Source organism: Miniopterus natalensis, chromosome 10 (assembly GCF_054644295.1).
Source record: "Miniopterus natalensis isolate mMinNat1 chromosome 10, mMinNat1.hap1, whole genome shotgun sequence".
Taxonomy (NCBI): domain Eukaryota; kingdom Metazoa; phylum Chordata; class Mammalia; order Chiroptera; family Miniopteridae; genus Miniopterus; species Miniopterus natalensis.
The window spans coordinates 1,084,814-1,111,340 of record NC_142090.1 but is presented as its reverse complement, the minus strand read 5'-3'; the positions used below and the strand labels follow the sequence as shown (position 1 = coordinate 1,111,340).

The window sequence follows — 26,527 nt, the reverse complement described above, 5'->3', positions numbered from 1 at the left end:
GCGCTCGGGGACTGCCCCAAGCGTGGCCACCGGGACTAGACGCCCGCCCGCGGTGTGGCCCCTGGGTGCACGCGCGCAGCTCTCCTCCCGGCCCTGCGCCCTTTCGCGCTGTGAAACCACGAGCCCAGGCTCCTCGGGGGGCGAGCGAGGACAGGCAGCCCCGCCGGGCAGAAGCCCCCACGCCAGCGAGGCCGCGGGCGGCCGCCAGCAGGACCGAGGGGCCTCTGCCCGCGGGCGCTGGGAGCAGGCAGGGCGTCCAGGGCGGGGAGCAGCCGCGGGAGCAAGGTCTGAACCGGCCCCAGCTCGTGGGGAAACCCGCGCCTCTTCCACACGGGGCTGGGACGCGCCTAGAGAGTGTAAAGGCTGCTTTCCCCGACGGCCCTCTGCGGGAGACAGTGCCGCCGCCGGTCCGACAGCCGCGCTCGGGAGGCGCGTGCTCCAGACCCCCACGGGGCAGCCCGGCGCCCGTCTCCGCGCGGGCCAGCGGCCTGTACCCACCACGGCGGTCGCGCCGCCCCTCCCCCGCGGTACTGGAGCTGAACGACCCCACCTCCTAGGGACCTGGGCGCCGTCCTAACGTCCCAGTGCGACCCAGTGCGACCCAGCGCGCCCGGGCCTGTCGGCGCGTCCCCGCGTCCCGCGGCTCTGGCGGGCACACACCGACCGCGCCCGCGCCCAGGGCATGTCCTGGTGATGGCGCACGGCCGCAGCGCCGCTCGCGCTGGCCATGCTCTTGCTGCTAGTTGAGAGCGCGCTCTTTCAACATTTAAGTAAAAAGCCTGCTGTAAAACAGCAGCTGTGTGAGGCCGCGGCAGCCTCTCACACTCGCATTTGCTTCGTCGCGTCTCCGCCGGCATCGTTTTACCCTAATACGGGCTGCAAGCCCGGAGCCTGGGCCGGGCCGGGCGGGCGCCCAGGGGCGCCGTGGGCTGCGCGTGCGGGCTGTCTAGGTGCGCGCTGTGTCCGCAAACACAGTCACCTGCGCGTCTTCAGCACGGCCCCACCGAGTATTGCAAGAAATACTCACTTAACCCAAAGGATTTGAGAATTGATTATTTTATCCTTCCTAACAGGACAATCATCCACATAAAAAGCTTTTTTCAAAGTCCCAAGTAATTAAATGAAAAACATTAAAGTTCATTAACCAGAATAAATAAATGTGAAAGTCTTAGACAGTTATTGAGTTTGCAATATAAAGTTATTGTGAGAACATATAATACACAGAAAGATAACAGACCTGTCATACATTCCTAAATAGTAATTATATTCTTAGCAATCGTCTAAAAATTTCTCTCTGAAATCGATAAAGATATATTAAAAAACAGAAAAAAAGACTTAGTACATTTCCAGCATCTTACAAACATAGTCAGACATACACACATAAATGTTCCTACAAATATTCTGTAACTTTGATAAAACATTCCTAAATTAAAAATTAGTACTAATACACATAGCATGCTATCACTGCCTTTACTTTATTACATATCAACTTGTAAAATAATAAAAAATATTAGTCAAATCCCTCCACTTCAGAAAGTTAAAGTTACATGCTCCAATACAGTAGTAGAATCTTAAAAATTCAGAATCATCATAGTTTGTCTAAATCAGTATCAGTGACAACCTTTTTGAAAGACAGCCAATGCCTATCCCTGAAAGAAGCATCTGAATTTAAACAAAGATTATTTAATAATCCCCAAATACTCAGTTTAAAACCAAACTAAACCACACCAGACGGAACGCCAGGTCACCACAGGATGCACTGACTTCTAGCTCCACCTGCTGGACTCACAAAATAGTTCAAAATACACTATACAAAACTGTGAAGCTAGCAATCTATCACCTTTCATCACAAACAGGAGCCTCACTGACATTAGAGAGGAAACTAAAATGATAAGCTTAAGCAATATTAAAGGGCAACTGGGAGAAGAATACCTGCAATTAACCTGACAGACAGCAAATTACTTAAAATAAAACACTGCAAAAACGGGTAAAGAGAAGCCCTGGCCAGCTTGTCTCTGGTGAGAGCACTGGCCCTGGGTTTGAAGGGTCCTGGGTTCAATCTGGGCTAAGGGCATGTACCTCGGTTGTTAGGCTCAATCCCCAGCCCCGGCCAGGGTGTGTGCAGGAGGCAGCCAATCCATGTGTCTCTCTCACTCTCTCTCTCTCTCTCCCCCTTCCACTCTCTCTATAAAGCACTGGAAAAATATCCTCAGGTGAAAATTAAAAAAAAAACTTTTTTAATGGGCAAAGAGAATACAGGTAGGCAATTTACTAAAAAATAAATATGAGTGAACTATAAAGGTGCTTTGTAAATCTCCACCTGCACAAGTAACTAAAGAAATGTAAATTTAAAGAGGAAATTTCTCATCTATTGAATTGGTAGGTTTTGTTTTAACCAACAACCAAAGTGGGTAAAGACACATCCTGGGAATGGAGACTTGCATCCTGCCCATGAAAGCCAAACTGCCCGCAAAATTCATACAGTTTTTCTGAGGAATATGGAGAAATACCTTTTCAAGATATTGAGAGAAACATCAATCAGTTGCCTCCTATACATGCCCCAACTGGAATTGAACCTGCAACCCTTTTAGTGTATAGGATGACACTCAACCAACTGAGCGACCAGCTGGGGCAACAAAGCCATTTTCAAAAACTTGTGAAGTATGCTTCCCTGGAAAGTAAGCTGCATGAATTTATCCTAAGCACAAATATTTATTTATAAAGATGGACAATGTAGCTTTCTAATTAAAAACTTGGGAACAATCCATGATTATAATGGCTCTAGTTAATACTGCAACAGTGTAGAAAACTACTGACCCTCAGGGAATCCCCCATATGTGAATGGGGAAGGACACAAAGTGACCGTGAGCAGGGGGAGGAGACAAAGTAACAGTGAGAACAGGGCGGGAAACAAAGTAACAGTAAGCACAACAGGGAGGAGACAAGGTAACAGCAGCACAACAGGCTCCCTTTGGTCATCTGGTGTGCTCACAACCACAGAGAACTGGAAGGCTACAGGCCACAGTATCCACAGTACTCTCTATGTAATAGGATTGTGAATAATAATGTTCTTTCCTACAAATTTTGTTTTCCAAATTTTCTACAACAAACATGAATTTCTTTAGCACACACAAAGGGATAAGAGAAAAGGTATATGTATAATCTCCAGATGAATTAAATAGTTAACTGTAAACAAAACCTTTTTTTTAATTATTTTTAATCCTCACCCAAGGATATATTAATTGGTTTTGAGAGAGAGAGAGCGAAACAACAACGTGAGAGAGAAACATCAATGTGAGAGAGAAACATGGGTCGGTTGCCTCCTATACACACCCCAACTGAAATTGAACCCGAAACCTTTTTGGTACATGGGATGACACTCAACCAACTGAGCCACCCGGCTGGGGCAACAAAACCATTTCCTTTAAAAAGAGGAAAAAAGGGAGTAATTGTCACATTTCAGGAAGGGAAAGGATCTTCTAAACACAAAAACAACTAGAGAAACCAAAGGAAGAAAAAGACTGGACAACGTAAAAATATAAAACTTCTATAAATGAAAAAAGCAAACAAAATCCAAAAGCAAAATAACTAGAAAAAAACATTTATAAACATTTATAAAAAAGAGCTGTCTGACACATAAAGAGATCACATAAGTCAACACAGGAAAAAGGAGAGGGAAGAGACTATGAAACATATAAAAATATACACATTAGACCTTTCTATATATGTTATAAATTAAAGTGTCCTACCTCACTAAAAATTTCTAGAAAATGACACAGGTAAGACTGGAATGCAGGTCTATTTGGCTTCAAAGTAACATACCATGTTGCCTATAATAAGTCAGTCATTATTTTTAAAGCCACATCCATTTTAAAGTTTGTACTTGATAAAAGAGCCCCTCCCTCTTCATACATTTTGAACTGGCCAAAGAAACTAACAGCAAATAAATACAATGGAAACTATGGTTCCTTTTTCAGGTCTTCAGTGGAGCCTGAGTTCTCCTGACATGGTCAGATGAACCAAAACTCTCCTGCTAAATATTTAAATGAAAATTTACTCATCAGAATCACAGTCAGTATAAAAACTGCTCCTGATTAAGCCTTTCACAGCGAACAGGAGAAAGGGATGGGGCGTGAAACCTGGTTTTCCGATTTCATTAAGGACTCGAGTGGTTTATTGAAGGACATGCACATTAAGAAGCAGCTATAACAAAGAAACCTAAACTGCAGCACATGCGAATTAAATACTGACGGTGACTGAATTAAGTGACACATACTAACCATGGATCAGGGAGCCATTCAACCACTGAATGTAGTAGCTGTGAGGAAAGGAAAGCAGGATTTCATTGCTGATGATTGAGAAGGGTAAGAGCAGCACAGCCCCTGCGGAGACCGCGAGGGTGAACGTGCACAGAAACAACCTGGAAGAGAAGAGAGGCGTGTCACCAGCGGTCTGGAAGCAAGGAGCATGGGCATAACTCAAAATGAACAAAAACTCGTACATTTTCATCTAAAAGGAATTATAGAAGAATATCATGAAATCTACGTATTCTGAAGACAAATGATATACGTGTTATCCTGGAAGTGACGCTGGATCAACTCCAGGACTCCTCACTCTGCGGACACCAGTGGATCTAACGAGGGCGATGTGCTGGAGACAGAAGGCCTCACACGCACACAAAGTCAACTTAAGCCCTGTCCCTCCTTTACCTTTAGGTGTTCATTTCATACTGCATCTAATTCACAGCATTGACAATCTACGCTACACGCAAGGCAACAACTGTTTCAGGAGGAAAAAATACTTGTGAAAGCAGCACGAAAACAAATTATTTCGGGGAGAAAAACTTACAAAGCCACTGGTCTGCTACCCCTTAAAATGGGCAAAGTGTAAATAAATTATACTAGTAAACAATGTTATACTATTAAACAGTATTCAAAACACTATTTTGTCATTTAAAATAAGATATCTCCAATATGTACTAATTTAGAAAGGTGTCTAAAACAAGTCGAAAACAGAAACTGAAGGAAAACGCAGACAATAAACAGAAAACATGCCACACACACACACCCCACAAAGAGCACATATATACACACAGAACAATAGAGGTAAGAACCTAGCACAGTAGGTAACAATCCCAGGGGAGAGTGGTTACAAGGGGCTTTCACTCTCAGTCACATGTCTGAAATGTTTAAATTTTTATATCTATTTTTTTAAGATTTTTTTTAATGGCAAAGAAAACGGGAGTCTAACCAACATTGGAGAGGGAAACTTAATTTAATATTCATTCCATTAAAGTAAATATGGGAAAATGTAAGACGATAGAAGGGGGGAGAAATCACATTAAACATTCAAAACCCACATCTAATGGCATAACCTTGCGGCCAATGCCATCTTGTGGCAACCCACAGAAGTGTCTTCCTATTAAGAGTCAAAGCCACTGGAAACCTTAGAACAGTAAATCACTGATCAATTTTACATGAGACCATGTGATGCACACCAAACACAAAATCCCAACCAGACACGGGAGACGTCCTTGAAGGCTCCTCTGACTGGACCTGTTTCCTGGTCAAAGCAGAGCACAAGTACTCGTCTAGGTCCACCGCCCACCTCAGCAGTGACCAGCTGGTGACCTCGAGCGACCTCACTCGAGCGCCGTCAGTCTTGACCTCACAGTCAGTGAGGAAGTGCCTGTTGGCTCCATCACTTCCTCCCAATACCAGAACTGAGACCAAATTCAGCCACCTTACCAGAGCCCGCACGGCCACCCAGTGGCTTTTCCAAGCCCCTCTCATGCCACAACAGTCCACAGTTACAGTCACCTAACCTCCTGTCCCCCAAACATCAGTGGGTCCTACGGGTCCACGCCTGGGCCACAGTCGGCTCTCACTAGGGTCCCTCTGTACATCACTGGCCTGTGAAGCATCCCTTGGCACCTCCCTTCCCCTCCTCTTGGCTCCCACAACACTCAGACCACAAACTCAGCAAGAAGGCCAACCAGTCTCCAAATCAAAACCTGGGACCTGTAATGTGACAGAGTCATCAGCTTCTGAGGGCAAACACATAAAAGTATTTGAAATCACACAACCCAGAATTCCTGACCACACGGCTACCAAGACTGTAATGTGGGCTCTTCAACAAGACTCTACAACCTACTGCATCTTCAGTGTTGTGACTGGCCCTGGAGACACAAAAAAGACACACATCCTCCCTGACTGCCTTGGGGTGGCTATGAGGAGAGTGCCCCTAAAAAGCTGATGGGGAGGAGGTAAGGGCTGGAACTGGGTCCCTAAGGTAAGGCCCTTAGTGGCAGGGCAAAGGACAGAGTGGTGGCCGCTTCTATAACCACAGAAAAGTGCCCTCGAAGCTGAAGACAGTTCAGAAATGCCCCCTTCTAGACAGAACCACAGGATTCCCACTGTGGGATAAGAGGGGGTCAAGGACGACTCCAAGTGTTTACCCTGAGGATGCAGATGATGAGCTTGCTCAGCTGTGGTGGAGGCTGCAGCCAGAGCGAAATGAGTCAGCTCTGGACACGTGCAGCCGCCACATCCAGTTGTGCGTCACAGAAGCAATCTCTCCAGGTAGCCTGGACTCTGTCTGCCCCATTGGTCACGTTCTCTCTGATCCCTGGTCAAGGTGGTCTGCCAGGGCCTCCAATCTAAGCCACACTTCCCTTTAATCATAAGTATGTACTGTGGGGAAGCTAAGTGTGAAACTGCGAGAATATCCTGTTCCTTGTCAAACAATTTGCTCATCCAATGACTGCCTTCAGTATGGGACCAGGCTCTCCTGCTTCATGCTGTGTGGCATCCATCACAACCATTACTGTGATGTTCAGACTGCTCCTGGTTGGCAAGAAAGCCCTGGAAGGGCTGAGCCTTCCTGACACCCCTCAATCTTCTAGCATTCCTTACGTCCCAGCACAAGGTGAGGAAACGAGCCTGGAACGCTCGTACCCAGCCCTGCAGCCAGTTTCCTCAGGAGTCCTGGCTCCCTTTAGGGGGAAGCTATGCTCGGAAGTAAAGATCTGGGTGCTGATGACACTCACTGCTCTTGGTGGTGGTGTGCTCCCAGAACTCAGTGCCAGGCCCACCCAGGGGTGCCTATGTGCACTGTGTGTACACGCATACACCCACACTCACAGCTGTCGTGGGTCTGGTAACTTTCTCTGTACTGAAACCATGAGTCCACATGACACCTCCATTCCACTGCGACAACCTGGTGTTCTCTTGCGCGTCTCCCTCCCGTCTGGGACTGGTTCCCATCATCTTTAGTGGACTAACCCCCGTGTGTGATCAGTCTCTCATCATGCTGACACCCCACCCTATGCAGAGATGCCAGCTGATAAGGTGACCCCCATTTTGGACTGCCCTGCCTCGTGGACACCCTCCCTCCCCACCTGAGTTCTCACCCACACCAGGCCATCCCTCTTGGGCTCCGCCGTCCTGCACAGAGGCCCTCCCCACCCTGCATGGGCTCTGACTTCCTGTGACATAGCACCCCCCCAAACCGTGGAGGTGTCCCTCTTCACCCCATGCTGGGATTTCCCTCTGCAGGGGGACGTCCCTTCTTCCCCTCAAATCCTGAGAGCCCCCATCAGGTCACCCTCCGGGGTTCGGACACCATGCCAGGCCCTGTCCTGCAAGGAACCTTCCTCCCCTGCGTGGGCTCAGTGGCCTCCTCACAGGCAGTTTCCCCAAGGAGGCCCTGATTTTCACATTAACACTTCAATTCAAACCTAGTGACTACGAAGAGTCACTGTCAGGAAGTGTAATTGTGGTCGGGAAAGCAGAGAGAGAGAATCTGGGGCCTCGAGGAGACAGACACAGACAGGGCAGAACGAAGGCCCCTGAGAAGCGAACAAGAAACTGAAGGTGGGGAAGGTGGGCTCTAGAGCGAGGTGGGAGACGCAGAGGGCTCCATGCAGGCGGGGCTGTGGTCACCCACACTACAGAGCTGCCTGAACTTTCAGAACACTGACCACCTCTACATGTCCTCCTCAAGCTCAGCCTTTCGCCCTGCCTCTCCCCCCTCAGTGCCCCAGAGCTCCCTGCAGAGGGAGGAAGGAAGACGTGACCCTGAGACCACAGCCTCTGTACATTGAGATTTATCCAAACAGCAGCACCACACAGCAGGCGCAGATCAGCTCCCATGTGGAGAACACGAGTCTGCTTCTCCATCTCTCCTGGACTCAGGTTAATCTTGGTTCAGAATTTGAACCAGGTTGAGTTCTCACTCAGTCCATCATGGGAGGAAGAAAAGACAGTGAAAGGCAAAGAGAACAGTGGGTGGTGGGACCAGGGGGACAGACTGGGTGGCCTCCTCCTCCATGCTGCCCCCCTGACTTTGCAGTGAGTGCACAGCCATCTCCCTCAGGAAGGGAGGGGGCAAGACCCAACCCCTCGGATGCGCTGCCTGGCTGAAGCAGGTAGAGGAGGGGCCGCTCCTGAGCCTCATCACCAGGAAACGGCACATTTTCCTAAAACATACTGCAAGGGTAATGGCCAAAGTGACGTGTTCTTAGCCTGGCCGGGCGTGGCTCAGCGGTTGAGCATCAACCTAGGATCCAGGTGATCAGGGTTCGTATTCCCGGTCAGGGCACATACCCGGGTTGCAGGCTTCACCAATGACTCTCTCATCATTGATGTTTCTATCTCTCTCTCCCTCTCCTTTCCTCTCTCTGAAATCAATAAAGATATATTTAAAAAAAAAAAAAGTGACGTGTTCTTGTTTATTTATAAGTTATTGATGTACAGATGCACCTCAGTAACTGCACCACTGAAGGGGACTAGAGACAAGGTGCACAGGAGAGAGCACACCTCTCACAGGAACCTCAACCCAAGGGTTCTGCTGGAAACCCGTCTGCACTGTGGTCGGCCTGGGATCCACTGTGTCTCTAAAGTAAGTGACATGTATGATGTGTTTCCCCAGGGGCAGTAACTGAGACAGAGAATGTTCCCAAACATCACTCTGCTGGGACTAAGACACAAGATCCCTAATCCTGCCCAGCTAAACCATAAAGTTTGAGCCTAAGTTTTAAAGCCATACGGAGAGTGCCCAGTGTGGAGATACAGCTGCTCCCTGGGCATTTAAATAATTTAGATCTGAATCCAGGACAGCAGAGTCCTGCCACACTCACTTCTCAGTTACAAATCAAGTCATTTGTGAGTTGAAGCCATTGTCTGACTGAGGTGAATTCACATATAATCAACCACTGCATGTGAACGAGTCAGTGCTGTGCAACCAGAACCTCGTCACCCAAAGTGAAACCCCAAGCCCAGTAAGCAGCCGCCCATTTCCCTCCCCTTGGCCCCTGGTGAACACCCACCTGCTTTCACTGGATTTACCTATTCTGAACATTTCTGATGCATGGAATCAGACACTGTGTGACCTGTGGTGACTGGCTCCTCTCACTCTGCATCATTTTGGGGTTCATGCAGTGGTAGGAGGTGTCTGCATTCCCCTCCATGGCTATGTGTGTGCGTGTGTGTGTGTGTGAGTTGTGTATGTGCCGTCTCTCTCCCTCCTCCCCCTCTTCTCTTTTTCCCAGCACCTCAGCAGAAGCTGGGTAATCGGACACTAATCATAAAGGGACAACAGACAAATCCACATGACCGGCCTGCAATGTGCAGAAGTGTTGACAAGGTCAGGGAGTCATGGAAATACTGAAGCCGAGTTCAGTCTGTGGGTGACTACAGGGACACCGCTGCTCCCTGATGTGAGGGGTTCTGAGCTGGACCCTTTGGTTACAAGGGGCATTAATGGGACAACTAGTGAACTAGAGGCAGCACAGCTGGGACTGCAGCGGTGCTGACCATGATGCGGATGGCTGTACAGTGGATTCGCAGAACACACAGTTTATAGGAATTAGATATAAGGGTACCCAGCGGAAATGGAGCAGCCAGTCCACAACTTCTCCCCGAGGGCCCCGTGAGATAATCTGTATCCTATTTCTAACTTCCCTGTACATTTGGGACTATTCTAAAACAGCTCAAAGTGTCAATGGAAACGGCCCTGGAAGAGACTCTCTCCTACGCAGTGGGCATGGCTGCGAGACTTCAAATTCCCATCGAGCTAAATCTGGTATAAAGGAACCCACTACTCTCCATCTCGCTGGATTCCTCAGAAAAATTAAGGGTATTTCCACCCTGTACCATAAGCAGGAAAAGAGTTCTGGGGCCCTGAAAGGACCACCTCCCTGCTCACAGGAGATCAGTTAACCAGAGTAGACGTCTACTCCCTCCTCCAAAACTGGCACCCAGGCTCCCCAGCAGACCACCCAGACAGCCAGAGGCTTTCTCAGGGCCCAGCCACTTCCCAGAATGAACCCCGTATCCTGGTTAAATCTTCTGAAGATAAAACCCATTGGATCCCTCGTAAGCCAATCGTAACAGGAGGTGATTGCCCTGCCATTACCCAAGCCTATGTGCGCTTTCTGAGGATAGGAGTAATATTGATGAAGGTGCTGCAACACTTTAGGTAAATGTTTTCCATATTTCTGCCCAAAGGGTAGAATTGAATTTTGAGAATTTATGACCCCAGAATTAAAAACAAAATAATGAAGCTTTAAAATACATACGAAATCCTGTTGACTACGGCATCTTCATCTTCTTGCTCATCTGCAAAAATGTTTAAGGTAGTAATGTTATTTTATCTTCCAAAAAACGTTTTATTAATTTATGAAAAACAAATACATAAATTTAAAGAAGCAATTATTGAATGGAAATAATTTTTAAACAGCACTGTGATTATTTCAGCACAGATCTAAGTTTAAATTTCATTAAGTCAGATAGGATAGCATATGGTTAGAGAATAGTGTTTTGATTAACTGAAAATCCTTATTAACAAAATGACCACATGTAAATTAAAATATTCCAAAGATTCAGTGCTCAAGAGAATAAAACTTAATAGGCCCTTAGGGCCTCTATCAAGTTTATTGTAACACAATGTAAATGAAGTTGCTAGTGACTGAAATTTTCTGGTTGATAAAAGCGAATGAAATGTTTGTTATAAAATTAAAACTGAGAATCTTAGGACTCGTGTACTTTTCTGTAATCTGAGTTTGTCATTAGCAGTGGTAGTGATGAGGATGCTCCTGGACCACCCTGACCACCTTGGGTCCCACCTGCACCACACTTTATCATCACTGTCGAAGTGCAGACAAGAAAGTGTTGTTTCTGGTGCTCACTCAGCCCCTACCCCTCTCTCCTGGCTGTCAGCCACCTCCTGTCCTCCCACGTAAACTTACCAGCCAAAGAAACTCTGACCCAATTACAAGGACATTGCACAATACTCCCCCCTCAGTGCCTAACTGGGCTTGTCCTCAAAGGCTCTCTCTGTAGGTCCCCACCTGCCTCGCTACCAATGCTGCACTTGGACCATTCTCAGTCTACTCTCCATTCTTAATTAGAGGCTGCTCAGAATTGCTTTACAACCAAAGGGACACAAAATAACATAGTCAGAATGAACTTTTATTCCATTGTGCCCACATCCAATCAACCATCAAACCTTAGAGAGTGCTCTATTCAATTCTATCTCAACACTCTACCAGCTCCATCTAGACCCCCAATGCCACTCCCTGTGACTACTCTAAAAGCACCTAATAAATCACCAATTTTCCTGGTCTTCATCCTAATTTCCCCCAAAACGATGCTTTACATTCATTCAGTCATCCTGCCTGCCTCTCTCCCTCTCCCCTCCTTCTATATCCATAATTTATGAAACCTGATGTCAAAACATCTTTTAAACTAGCTAAGATACTGTCTTGGATCCAGGTCTGCAAAATTTCTGAGAGTACAGAACCCAAGGAGTATCTCAGGGCAGCCACAGAGCCAAGGAAGAGCACTAAAGTCATGCACTGGAGCAGAGGACTTCCTGACTGCTTTCAAAAGTCTGACAACTGTGATGTGCTAGCACAACATAAGGAATCTTTAATATACAGAATCCCTAAGAATTCATATGGCACCTAGTGTTAGCCCAACATCATAGGTAGGAAATCCTGTGATTTCAGAAAACAGTTGACATTTAACAGAAGGCAGTGAGGTGACTGCTTAGGTGCTTAGAAAACCCTGCCACAAAATCTGTGAATTGATTAATCAGCACAAAGTTCTCTTTAAAAAGAATAAAGCCATAGTGGGTCCCTTTGGCAAGACAGGATATATTTCATATATGAAATGCTGGAAGATAGGGTGTTAGGGAGACTCCACATTCTGTATCACCTGAGAGAGAGAGAGATGTTCTGGCAGTCAGGCCAAGGATGGGATGGGGGGGAGTATGTTCAAATTCAGAGCCAGGCACAGGTAACCAAATATCCTCACAAACTCGGGAATTTCCCGGATACTGAAGAGCCCGCACTATTCTTAGTTGGGCTTAAGAATGTGACGGACAAGGGCTCAGGTTTGAGAGGATGGCCCTACAGTAGTCAGGTTCCTCAGAGGTTATTTTTAGTGCTCTTAGTACTGGGCAACTGCTTGCCTCAGTCACAGGCACACTGAATACACCACCACATGGACGGCCTGAGGAGCCCATGCACCAGGCCAAAACCACTGGGCATGAGAGTCAAAGTTTTCGTTAGTTTCTACTTGCCTGACTTCCTCTTGTATCTTGTGATGATGAAATAGGACACGATGTAGAGAATGGCAAACAGAAGGAAACATATCTGAAACAAAACAAATGGTCACATTTTTCACATATCTTTTTTTTAATAGACAATACATCCTTGGTATTTACAGAAAAAAAGGACTTAATCTATTAAAAACATTTTAAATAATTTGCTAATACAAAGTTTGGGTGAAATATTAATTTATATGAACTAGTTTTAATACCATTCCCGAGGGAGGAAAAAAAACCCGATGGGAGATTTTTTTTCATAATTTGACCAAATTGTTTCTAAAATCATATGGAAGTGTAAAAACCAGAACAGAACATCACCAACGATTCTGAAAAGTAAAGTCAGTGTGAGGCCACCATCCCCACCACATATTAAAACATACATGAAGCTTCAATCACATGGAAAGAGGGTGCTCGCCGCAATACCGGACGGATGGATAAAACAGTCTATTGTATGAAAATGTATGTAACATGGTTAGACATACAAGAGGCATCACTAATTAATGTGATAATAATTATTCAATAAACATACCACTTATCAAAATAAATACCAGTTGAACAAGAAACTATAATATTAAATTCTATTTAATTTCTATCAAATTGAGGACATGACAGGCAAAAAGGAGGGGGTCAAGGAAGAGATCTCATTGCAGTCAAAGCCCAGGTATGGTGGAAATAACGGCTTATAAGTGCTGTGGACCTCAGTGAAAGATTCTGAAGACTCTCACATAAGAGCATTCCAGGTGATAGTCAAGTCCACAGAGCACTCACTAGTGGATTTCTGAAAGAGGGTGGACAGCACGTGACTGAGAACGGCCTTGGACGCCCACCGTACAGTGTCATCTAGGGATTGAGAGGCTGAGGGTGGAGCAGACGACAATGAGCCTCCTGTCAGAGTTCTCCTGACACATGTGGGACAGGGACAGGAGACAAACCTGACAGTTACTCAAAGGAGCGGAATCAAGGCATGGAAGATGGCCTGATGCTGGAGCCCACAGGAACCCTGACAGGTAAGAGGTTAACACCATCACCTCCTTCTCCCTAATCCTCTCCAGGGAGGGAGGTGGCTCAGGAAGGAAAAGCAGTTATTGGTGAAAAGATTTAAATAAAGGGAGTCAGGGGACACTGTTTACAATGGAACAGAAGTCCCAGAAGGTGGGAGAGTGGCGCAGAGAGAACGACTGGGCAAAAACACCGACTGGGCAAAAACACCGTGAAGGGTGAGGTGGAAGTCAGACTGGGCAGATCAGATGCCCAAGGTAATTAACATCTGTGACAAGGTGATTAGAAGTCACTCACTCAGTAGGTACCCACTGTGGGCTACTACACCCCAGGCGCTCTTCTCAGAACCAAGAACACAGCAGGAACACAACCAGGTTCAGGCCTCACTGAGCTTCCACCCCAATAACAAGACAGATAATAAATACATAAACCTACAGTGTGACAGATGATGCCGAGGGCTGGGTGGGGGAACAGGGTGCCAACAGGGTGAGGGGCAAGCCTCACCAACACGGTGACATCTGAGGGAGGTCATGGGAGAAGAGGAAGCAAGACAGGCAGATATCCAGAGGGGTGGAGGCAAAACCCTGACCGAAGTGCATTAAGAAAGAAATGGAAACAAATATAAGCGGCAGAACTTTCCAGGAGTTTTACAATAACGGGAAGCAGAGGAGGCTTGAGGGGAATGTGCAGTCACGAACAAGCACAGTGGTTACAGGAACACCCAGCAGAGAGGACTGCTGACGCAAGAGAGAAAACAGAATTGCTGAGAAATGTGCCCACACTGAGGACCAGGTACCAAATCCACCTGTGAGAAGGAACAGCAGGAGGAGCCGGAGGAGCCAGAGGAGCCAGAGGAGCCGAAGTCAGACAGCTGAATGTCGCTGCAGGTGGGTAAGCAGAGGAGGGGTGGAGGCCAAGACATTCTCTTTTAATGGCTTCTGTGTTGTCAAGGAAACGAAATGGAGGCAAGTTCATGGAGAGTGGGGGATTAAGTGGAGCAGAGAGAAAAGGGACAAGAGTGGCAAGGTGAGAGACACAGCCTTAAAGTCCAGGCCAACCCAGTCCAGAACTCCCAGCAGCACCGGGGGCCCAAAGGTGCTGCACAACACAGTCTGGTTCTCCGATGCTGCAGCCCAGCAGGTAGAGTCCCCAGGAAGCACCAAGGCCTGGTTCTACCAGACACCCTACTCTCTCCTGCCCTTCACAGCCTATACCTCGCGACTCCACACTCCACCTCAGCTCACTCTGCCCACCACTAGTCTGACTTCACACCCACCATCCAGCTCCACATGCCCTGGCAGGGGTCAGCAGGGCCCAACAGCCCAGCTACACTTTCACGAGTTCACTTGACCTCCACACAGCAACTCACATGCAATGTGCTCCCTCCTCCTCCGACTGTTCTCCTGGCCCTGCCTGCTCCCTCCTCCTCCGACTGTTCTCCAGGCCCTGCGTGCTCCCTCCTCCTCCGACTGTTCTCCCGGCCCTGCCTGCTTCCTCCATATCTGACTGTTCTCCCAGCCCAGCCTGCTTTCTCCATATCTGACTGTTCTCCCAGGCAATGTCACTGGCTTCCCTCTCTTGCCAGCCTTTAAACTGATCCTTCTCTATGATTCCTGGGCTGAGCCAGAAATCTATTCTCATTCCACAAGCTCTTCACAGGTGACCTCCTCTGCCCCAGGGATTTAATCACCACCACCCAGAAATCCCTGGACCGCTGTTTGAAAAACACTGGTTTAGAGAGTTAGCAAGAGTGAGTGAAATGACTGGCCATGAATCCTAAGTACATGCGGAGACAAGTGAAACCAGGACCAGAGGTGGAGGGGAACAGAGGCTCCCAGTGGAAAAGCAGCTGCAATCAAACTTGCCCAAGGAAGCAGGACAAACAGAAGGCTGGGCTTCAGGATGTTTCAGGGTTTTTCAAATTAGTACTTACAGATGGAGAGCAGGAGTTTCAGGGATTCCGGGGAGTTGGTGCACAAGTGGTGGTGAGGAGGCATGAAAGTTAATGAACAGGAGGAAATCAAGGAACCAAAATGCACGGCATGGAATGAAAATAGTAGTGGAAAGCAAGCCGTTCAAGAGCAGAAGGAAGATTAGCAATTACAGAAGCAAATGTACTACCCACTTGGAAATAAAAGGACAACTGTGGCAGACTGGAACAAAAGTCACAGGCCTGGCTGGACTGTTTTCCCAGTTCCCTAAATGAGCATCTTTAGCAGAGACAGATCCACAAGGTGCATGACGTGAAAGCAAGCTGTAATGACACCTCCTGTCCTCCTACGTCCGGTGGGACAAAAGGAAATCTCTAACCACGGAAGGGAGAAAATCATGAGGAGGGAGAGGAGGGCCCCTTGTGGTTCTGGAGGAGCCTGGGTTTCTCTCTTGATCAGGGAGGGAAAATGGAGGCGACGGGAGCTCACCAGCAGAAGCCATACGGGGAGCGTGGCATCTGTGCCAGCCGACCAGAGGACAGGTGACTAGGTTTTCTCTGGGGCCCCGTTACTCTTGATGCTGATCACAGGCTCCTAAGCATTTCAGAACTGAGTTACCCAGTCACAAGTAACCTAACAATACATTTAGAGAATTTTTTTTTAATATATCTTTATTGATTTCAGAGAGAGGAGGGGACAGGGAGAGACAGAGAGAAACAACAATGATGAGAAAGTCATTGGTCGGCTGCTTCCTGCACACCCCACACTGGGGATCGAGCCCACAACCCAGACATGTGCCAACAGGGAATCGAACCAAGATCTCCTGGATCCTAGGTCAATGCTCAACCACTGAGCCACGCCGGATGAGCCTAACAATATATTTAAGATATGCTGTGGCCCTGGCCAGGTGGCTCAAGTGGTTGGAGTGTCATCCCATACACCAAAAGGTTGCAGGTTTGATTCCCGGTCCGGGCACATACCTAAGTTGCAGGTTCAATCCCCAGTCGGGGCAAGTACTAAAAGCAACCAATCGACGTTTCTCTCGCACATCAACGTGTGTGTCTCTCTCTCCCTTCCTCTCACTAAAATCAATAAACACATCCCCAGGTGAGGATTAAAAAAAACAACATGTTGTTAAAAGGTAATATCTGTAAATTCCAGGTGTTAAGACTTGAACCTAAATTCAAGCTAGTGCATTATAATCAAGCTGTGCTCTCAGCTCTTCATTTAAGGCCTATGGGCTTCAACGCATTTAGGGTGACTGAAAGGATTAAGTAACATAAAAGAGTGACAGGTGTCAATGGGCTCAAGAACTGCAACCACTAACAAATTTCTAACAAAATCCTAGAAGAAGACACGGGAGCTATAAGTCAGCCAATAACCTCATCCTGCAGTACAGCCAAGAGATGAAGCTTTATTTTAAAGTTGCTAAATCAAAAAAATAGAGACTGATGTTGAATATCCTTTAAAAGTTACAAGCTAACCATTAAAATAACTGAAATTAAAATTATAATTCTTTCAACAAACTCATAGAGAACAAACTAAGAGCTGCCAGAGGGCAGGGGTTGGGGGATGAGTGAAAAAAGTGAAGGGATTGGCAGTTACAGAATAGTCACAGGGCTGTAAAGTCCAGCATAGAAAACATAGTCAGGTATATATACGGTATATAGAGGGCATGGGGGGATAAATGGTGATGGTGAAAAAAGTTCAAATAAGTAAATAAACACTATGTCATAAACTGAAAAAAAACATAGTCAGTAATATTGCAAAACTAAGGATAGTGCCAGGTGGGTACTACACTTATCAGGATGAGCACTTCATAAGGTCTACACATGTCTAAGCACTATGTTGTACACCTGAACTAATATAATATTGCATGTCCATTGTAATTTTTAAATTAAATTTTTTTTAAAATTTAGCCCAGCCGGGCGTGGCTCATCGGTTGAGCATCGACCTAGGATCCAGGCAATCAGGGTTCGATTCCCGGTCAGGGCACATGCTCGGGTTGCGGGTTCGATCCCCAGTCAGGAGCGTGCAGGAGGCAGCCGATCAATGACTCTCTCATCATTGATGTTTCTATCTCTCTCTCTCCCTTTCCCTTCCTCTCTCTGAAATTAATAAAGATATATTAAAAAAAAAAAATTAATTATAATTCTTTCAAATTACCCTAAGGACCAGGAAAATAAATATAAAAGAAAATCTACACTATGTAGTAAAAGACAGGAAAACACAAAAACATGAGAAATGAAATATATTAAAATCATAACATGAATGAGACAAACTATTAGAAGGCAGATGATAACAGAGGGAAAGTTCAGCGTCCGCTTATTTCTTCTCTCAAGCGAGGCTGAGTTTAAGGCAAACGGTGTGACGTAAGAAGTCGGGCACTTTAGGAACATGGTGTAACCCACACTGAGGAAAGAGCCTTCATGCACCAAAAGACACTGTTTTAAACTGACTATGCAAGGAAAAATAAAACACAGCTTTAGATGGGAGATTCTAATTCACCACAAAGGAAAAAGTAAACCCAAAGCAAATGCATAATAAAGGTAAATATGCATTTTTAATGTTTTGGAAGTTTTTTTAGATTGATCTTTATTGTTGAAAGTGTTAGATGCCCTCCTTTTAGCCTCATTGACCCTTCCACCCCACACCCACCCTCACCCTAGGCCTTCCCCACACTATTGTCTGTGTCCATGGGTTCTGCACATATGCATATAAGTTCTTTGGTTAATCTCCCCCCTCCCACCCCCACCTTCCCTCTGAGATTCGTCAGTCTGATCCATGCTTCCATGTCATTGAATCTATTCTGTTCATCAGTTTACTAAGTTCTTTAGATTCCACATATGAGTGAGATCATGTGATACTTGTCTTTCTCTGACTGGCTTATTTCACTTAGTGCAATACTCTCCAGGTCCCTCCATGCTATGCCAAAGAGTAATAGATCCTTCTTTACAGCTGCATAGTATTCCATGGTGTGAATGTCCCACAGCTTTTTTATCCACTCATCTACTGATGGGCACTTGGGCTGTTTCCAGATCTTGGCTACTGTAAATTGCGCTATGAACATAGGGCTGCATGTATTCTTCCTGATTGGCATTTCGGGTTTCTTAGGATATATTCCTGGGAGTGGGATCACTGGGTCAAAAGGCAGCTCCATTTTTAATTTTTTGAGGAACCTCCATACTGTTTTCCATAGTGTCTGCACCAGTCTGCATTCCCACCAGCAGTGCACTAGGGCTCCCCTTTCTCCACACCCTCGCCAGCGCATGTCATTTATTGATTTGTTGATGGTAGCTTTCTGACAAGTGTGAAGTGATATGTCATTGTGGTTTTAATTTGCATCTCTCTGAGGATTAGCGACGTTGAGCATTTTCACATGTGTCTCTTGGCCATCTGTATGTCCTCTTTGGTGAAGTATCTATTTGGGTCCTTTGCCCATTTTTAAATTGGATTGTTTGTCTTCCTCTCGTTGAGTTGTACGAGTTCTTTGTACACTTTGGAAATTAGCCCCCTATCAGATGCGTCCTTGGCAAACATGTTCTCCCAGACCGTGGGGTTCCTTTGTATTTTGAGGGTGATTTCTTTTGCTGGGCAATCCCATTTGTTTATTTTTTTCCTTTGTTTCTCTTGTGCCAGGAGATGTATCAGTGAAAATTTCACTACGTGAGATGTCTGTGACTTTACTACCTATGTTTTCTTCCAGGATTTTTATGGTTTCACCACTTACTGAATCAGGAAGAATCAGAAAACCTGAATAGGCCAATAACAACAAATGAAATTGAAGGAGTAATCAAAAAACTCCCAGCAAACCAAAGTCCAGGACCAGATGGATTTACAGGCGAGTTTTACCAAACATTTACAGAAGAATTAACACCTATTCTCCTCAAACTATCCCAGAAAATTCAAGAGGAGGAAAGACTCCCAAACTCTTTTGATGATCCTAATCCCCAAACCAGATAAAGACACTACAAAGAAAGAAAAGTACAGGCCAATATCCTTGATGAACATAGATGCTAAAATCCTCACTAAAATACTAGCAAACCCGATCCAGCAATACATTAAAAAGATCATACACCACGACCAAGTGGGATTTATTCCGGCGATGCAAGGATGGTACAACATCCGCAAATCAATAAATGTGATACATCACAAACAAAATTACGGACAAAAATCATATGATCATATCAATAGATGCAGAAAAAGCATTCGACAAAATCCAGCACCCATTTCTGATAAAAACTCTTAGCAAAGTCAGAATAGAGGGAACATACCTCAACATAATAAAGGCCATATATGACAAACCTACAGTCAACATCATACTCAGTGGTCAAAAACTAAAACCATTTCCCTTAAAGACAGGAACAAGACAGGTGTCTGCTATCACCACTCTTATTCAACATAGTACTGGAAGTCCTTGCCACAGCCATCAGACAGGAAGAAAACATAAAAGGTATACAAACTGGAAAGGAGGAAGTAAAACTGTCATTATTCGCAGATGACATGATATTGTACATAGGAAACCCTAAAGACTCCACCAAAGTACTACTCAATTTGATAAATGAATTCGGCAAGGTAGCTGGATACAAAATCAACATCTGGAAATCAATGACATTCTTATACACCAACAATGAACTCTCAGAAAGAGAAACTAAAAAAAAAAAAAAATACCATTTACCATTGCAACTAAAAAAATAAGATGCCTAGGAATAAACTTAACCAAGAATGTAAAAGACCTGTACTCGGAAAACTACAGGATACTGAAAAAATAGAGAAAGATACAAACAAGTGGAAGAATATACCATGTTCATGGATTGGAAGAATTAACATCATTAAAATTCCACACTGCCCAAAGCAATCTATAGATTCAATGCAATTCCTCTTAAAATACCAACAGCATATTTCATGGAGCTAGAACAAATATTCCAAAAATTTATATGGAACCAAAAAAGACCCTGAATAGCTGAAGCCATTTTGAGAAAGAAAAACAGAGTTGGAGGGATCACTTTATTGGATATCAAACTATGCTACAAAGCCATTGTAATCAAAACAGCCTGGAATTGGTACGACAACAAACATTTAGATCAGTAGAACAGAACAGAGAACCCAGAAATAGACACATGCCATTATGGTCAGTTAATATCTGACAAAGGAGGCAAGAGCATTCAGTGGAGTAAAGACAGTCTCTTCAATAAATGGTGCTGGGAAAATTGGACAGGTACACACACACAAAAAAATGAAACTAGACCACCAACTTACACCATACACAAAAATAAACTCAAAATGAATAAAAGACTTTTTTTTTTAATTCTCACCCAAGGATATTTTTTCCATTGCTTTTCAGAGAGAGTGGAAGGGAGAGAGAGAAAAAGAGAAACATCGATTTGAGAGACACACATTTATTGGTTGCCTCTCCCACATGCCCGACCAGGCCAGGGATCGAGCCTGCAACCGATGTACATGCCCTTGGCCAGAATCGAACCCGGGACCCTTCAGTCCACAAGCTGATGCTCCAACCACTGAGGAAAATTGGCCAAAGCAATAAATATGCATTTTTAAAAGTAACGATATTCCTCTAGTAAATAGTGTGTTTCTCATACTCAACGCTCTATGCCCCTATATATCCCATATCCTGCCACCCCACTGCCCCAGTCCCTCACAACCACTAATTTGCTTTGTTTCTATGGATTTGCCTATTCTGAATATTTCATATAAATGAATCATACAGCATGCGGCCCTTTGTGTCTAGCTTCTTTCATTTAGCATCACGTTTTCAAGAACCATCGTGTTGCAGCATGTGTCAGTACTTCATTGCTCCAGAGTTCTACAGGAAAAACAAGCCCCTATTTGATTTAATAAAACACATGATACTGAGTTGCTAGTGGCTGAACGCACTCCTCTCAGATATATGTGCACACCCCACAAGTACGTACAAATAAAGAGGTACTGTCAATGTGACAGATTGCATTAAGTGATTTTCAAATGTTGAGCCAGCCTTGCACACCTGGGATATACATCCCCCTGGTATATGTGTAACTCCTGTCATACACTGTTGCATTCCACTTGCTAGTATTTTCTTGCAGAACTGTGCATCTACATTCATGAGAGATATCAGTCTGCAGTTTTTCTTTGTTGCCATGTCTTTGTTTTAGCATCCGCTCTACTAGCAACAGCTTCCTTCAGTGTTTGTTTGCCTGAGAAAGTTTACATTTCTCCTTTACATTTAAATGATAATTTTGCTAGATACAGAATTCTAGGATGCTGGATTTGTTTGTGTTTTTTCTATCACCATTTTAAATATTTCACACCTCTCTTCTTGCCTGCGTGGTTTCTGAAGGGAAATCTGACATATTACTCTTGGTCCTCTGTTTGCTTTTACTGCCCTGCTCCTTTCCTCTGTTCTCTTTGTATCTAATTTTCTGCAGTCTGAGGAGGACGTACCTAGATGTAGATTTTTATTTTTATTTTTATTTTTGTATTTGTTCTGCTTAGTGGTCTCTGAACTTGCTGGATCTATGGCCTGGTGTCTATATTAATTTTTGGAAAATTCTCAGCCAGCCATTATTGCTTCAAATATTTCTCCTGTTCCTTTCTGCATGTACCTCTTTCTGGCATTCCCAATACATGACTGCATGTACGTTACATCTTTTGTAATTGTCCTACAATTCTTGGCTGTTCTGTTCCTTTTTTAAATCTTTTTTCCTCTTTGCTTTTCAATTGGGACAGTTTCTATTGACATACCTCCCAGCTCGCCCATTCTTTGCTTGGTCCTGTGTAGTCAACCAATAAACCCATCTTCATTTCTATTACAGTTTATTCAACTTCTACCATTCCTTTTGAGTTTCCATCTCTTTGCTTATATTACACATCTGTTCTTGCATGTCATGCATTTTTTCCATTAGAGCCCTTAGTATATTAATCAGTTATTTTAAAGTCTGGCTTTATAATCCCCAAATCTCTGTCATACCTGAGTCTGGTTCTGATGCTGGCTTTGTCTCTTGAGACTGTGTTTTTTTGCCCTTGTTGTACTTTGTACTGTTTTTGTTGAAAGTCAGACATTATGTGTAGGGTAAAAAGAAGTGAGGTGGATACACCTTCAGTGTGAGACTTTATGTATCCGGTTGTGAGTTAGGCCGTGTTTATTACTTGATGTCATTGTGCGTGTCAGAGGCTAGAATTTCCGCTAGTGTCCTTGTTCCCACCACCCCCATTGCCTTTGGTTTTCTCTAGAGACTCCTTAAATAGAGTCTGACTGTAATTCCTTGTTATTATTATACAAAACCCTGCCTGATATGGTCATTAAGGGGTGGCTGAGGGCAAAGTAATAAAGCTCCTGGCTACTACGTCAAGGGATCTCAATCCAAATGACAGAATATCTAATTAATTAAAAACAAAACCAAAAACAAGCAGACCAATGGAACAGCATAGAGTCCAAACTTAAGCTCCACAAATATAGTTACCTAATTTGTGACAAAGGTCACAATGGTGCTTAAGCAATTAGACATCCACGTGAAGAAACATGTATGACTCCGACTTCATAGCACACATGAGAAATAAACTGCAGGTAAACTCAGATCTCAACAGCAAGAGGAAATCCATGAAGCATTTAGGGAAAAGCACGAGAGAACATCTTCATAACCTTGGATTGATCAAAAAAGCACTGATCAGTCCTAGCTGGTTTGGCTCCGTGTTTAGAGCATCGGCCGGAGGACTGAAAGGTCCCGGGTTTGGTTACAGCCAAGGGGGCACATACCTCGACTGCAGGCTCGATCCCCGGCCCCAGTCAGGGCACATGCGGGATGCAACCAATCAACACATCTCTCTCTCTCTCTCTCCCCCCTTCCACTTTCTCTGAAAAGCAATGGAAAAAATATCCTCACATGAGGATTAAAAAAACAAAACAAAACAAAAAATAAAAGCACTGATCATAAAAGAAAAAATTTTGATAAAATGAACTATATTAAAATTAAAAATGTCTGCTCATCAGAAGATATCATTAAATAAGTGAGAAGGCACCCACACAATGGAAAAAATAGATATCATATATATATCTGACCAAGGTATCATATCTTGAATAAAGGAATCTTGCAAATCATTATTTAAAAGATAAACAAACTAATTTTAAAATGGGGAAAAGCCTTGAAGACACTTCACAAAAGATTTCCAAATGACCAATAAGCATATGAAAAGGTGATCAAATGCATTAATCATCATGCAAGTAACATTTTTCATGCAGTAATTACTATGACGCACTAGAGTAGCTAAAATTTTAAAAGGGCAGAAGCCCTGGCCAGTGTGGCTCAGTGATTCCACCTAGAGGTCACGGTTGGATCCCCGGTCAGGGCACACGCTGGGTTGCCGCCAGTTCCCCAGTAGGGGGCGAGCAGGAGGCAGCAGCCGATGGACGATGTTTCCCTCTCCTGGATGTTTCTATCTCTCCCTCTCCCTTCCTCTCTCTCTAAAAAAATAAAATGAATAAATAAAAGCACCTACTAAATGCACAGCCCATAACCCAGTGGTCCCATTCCTAGGTACCTACCTACCCAACAGGAACGCACGCACATGTTCACCAAAAGACATGTCCAAGAACATTCGTAGCCAAAGCCTGGAAACTCCTGGAGCGCCCACCGACCGTGAAACAAACATGGGCTGTGCTACAATCACACAGCTACACCTACAGCAGGAGAATGAATTACAGCCGCACACAACCTGGAGGAATTCCACAGGAAAGAAAGCAGGCGCAAGAGTGCACACCTCAGGGCCCGTTTGTACCAAAAACACACAACTGAGCAGACCAACCTATTAGAGCCGGGACGGGTTACTGTCCAGGAGCGAGGGTAACTGGAAAGGGGCGGGGGAGCCTCTGGGGTGCCGGCATGAGCCTCTGGGGTGCCCTCACAGGCTTTCTCAGCCTGGGCTCCAGATCCCACTGAAATGCTTCAAGCTGTGCACGCACAGCGGGGCACTCCTATCTGTAATTGTAGCTTCAACTTAAAAATTAAACCAAACGTGCTGTATCGAATTCCAGCCGCTGAGACGTTGTATCTCCTTGGTTCCAGCGCGTGACCTGGGAAAGTGAGTCTCAGTTTTCGAGACCAAGGGCTGCCCGCGTGAGGCCTCCGTCGGCCGCGACGTCCCGCCTCACCCGAGCCCCAGGGAATCTGAGCGAGGTTACAAGGAGGGGTCAATGCAAACGCATCAAGTCCCGGTGTTTTCCGCCGTTTTGCAGACACAAGGAAGCGCCACTACGCCGTGTTTTCCGCGTCGTGAAAAGGTCAAAGCATCGGGGCAGATTCGCAGATTCCCGAGGCCGCCCCGGCGCCTGGCCCCGGCGGCAGCGCAGACCAAACGCGGGACGGGAAACGGTGGCTTCCCGGGGACGCCGCCTCCAGAGCGCAGGGGACGCGGTCCCGCCGATGGCCGGTGGTCCCACCCGCGACAGCAGGTCTCGGCCGTAACACGCGCGGCGCTGGAGGCCGCCGGCTGAGGGGCGGCAGCTGGGCTGCGAGCGCCCGGCCCCGACGGACCTGCGCGCGCACCTGCCCACCGCCGGGCCCGGAGGAGCAGGGACGGCGCGGGCGCAGGCGGCCCCGCGGCACGTCCCGTGGGACGACCGGTGACTCGACGGAGCCCCGAGCACTGGGAGCGAGGGAGGCTGGTGGGCGAGCGGCGGGGCCGGGGCGGGGCGGAAGGCGGCGCGGGTGGCAAAGGGGGGCGGCCGGGGGGCGGGGGGGCGGCAGGGCCAGGAACTCTGAGGGCGCAGGGTGGGGGGACCGGGCTGGGAGGGGACAGGGCCTGAGGGGAGGGGACAGGGCGGGGGTCAGTGAGGGCGGAGGGTCCGTGGGGTCGGCGGGACCAGAAACGCTGGGGGCGCAGGGTGGGGGGACCGGGCTGGGAGGGGGCAGAGCCTGAGGAAAGGGGACGGCGCCGGGGGTCCGTGGGGTCGGGGGGCCAGGAACGCTGGGGGCGGAAGGTGAGGGGACAGGGCCTGAGGGAAGGGGACAGCGCGGGGGGTCAGCGGGGTCGGGGGCGCCTGGAACGCTGGGGGCGGAGGGTGGGGGGACCGGGCTGGGAGGGGACAGGGCCTGAGGGGAGGGGACAGGGCGGGGGTCAGTGAGGGCCGGGGGTCAGTGAGGGCGGGGGGTCGGTGGGGTCGGCGGGGCCAGAAACTCTGGGGGCGCAGGGTGGGGGCCGGGGCTGGGAGGGGACAGGGCCTGAGGGGAGGGGACAGCGCGGGGGGTCAGCGGGGTCCGGGGCGCCTGGAACGCTGGGGGCGGAGGGTGGGGGGACCGGGCTGGGAGGGGGCAGGGCCTGAGGGGAGCGGAAGGGCCGGGGGGGCCCGGAACGCGGGGGGCAGGGGGCGCGGGGGGCCGCAGCAGAGCCCGCGCCGGCTCACCGTGGACTCCCGCACTTGGCTGTGGAAGTGCTGCTCCCGCGCCGACACCTCGTCCTGCGCCTCCATCCTGCCTCATGCCCGCGTCCGCGCGCCCCGCCGCACCATCGCCCGGCGGCCCGAGGGGCTGGGCGGCCGCCGCGCGGAGCCGGGACCACAGAGGGCGACAGCCGGCCGGGCAGGGACCGCGACCGCGACCGCGACCACGGCCGCCGCTTCAGCGCCGCCTCGGGAAGAACCGCTCGCCCAGCCGCCTCAGGAGCCGCCGCTCGGCTGGAGGGCGGGCGCTGCGCGATCCGGGGCGGGGCCGGGGCGGGGTGACGTCACTGACAGGCGCCGCGCGTCAGAGGAGCGCGCCCGGGAGTCGGCCTGGCCTGAGGCGGAGGGGACGGAGCACGAGGGGCGGGGCCTGAGGCGGAGGGGACCGTGCGCGAGGGGCGGGGAGTGGGCGGGGCCTGAGGCAGAGGGCGGGGTGGGCGGGGCCTGAGGCGGAAGGGACCGTGTGCTTGGGGCAGGGGGCGGGGCCTGAGGGGAGGGGACCATGCGCGAGGGGCGGGTCGGGGGCGGGGCCTGAGGCTGAGGGCGGGGTGGG

At 47.4% G+C, this 26,527-nt stretch overlaps 1 protein-coding gene across 1 annotated transcript in view; it reads right to left on the bottom strand.

The window, feature by feature from the left end:
- Positions 1–26,025, bottom strand: part of LMBR1 (limb development membrane protein 1) — a 78,070-nt gene extending 52,045 nt beyond the window's left edge. Inside the window, exons 1-4 of the mRNA XM_087820904.1 lie at positions 25,939–26,025; positions 12,586–12,658; positions 10,580–10,619; positions 4,281–4,420 (exon numbers count right to left, since the gene is read on the bottom strand). Coding sequence (XP_087677030.1) covers positions 4,281–4,420; positions 10,580–10,619; positions 12,586–12,658; positions 25,939–26,004 — 319 coding nt within the window. The 5' untranslated portion in view covers positions 26,005–26,025. The remainder of the gene's footprint in view (positions 1–4,280; positions 4,421–10,579; positions 10,620–12,585; positions 12,659–25,938) is intronic.
- Between the last annotated feature and the right edge of the window lie 502 nt (positions 26,026–26,527).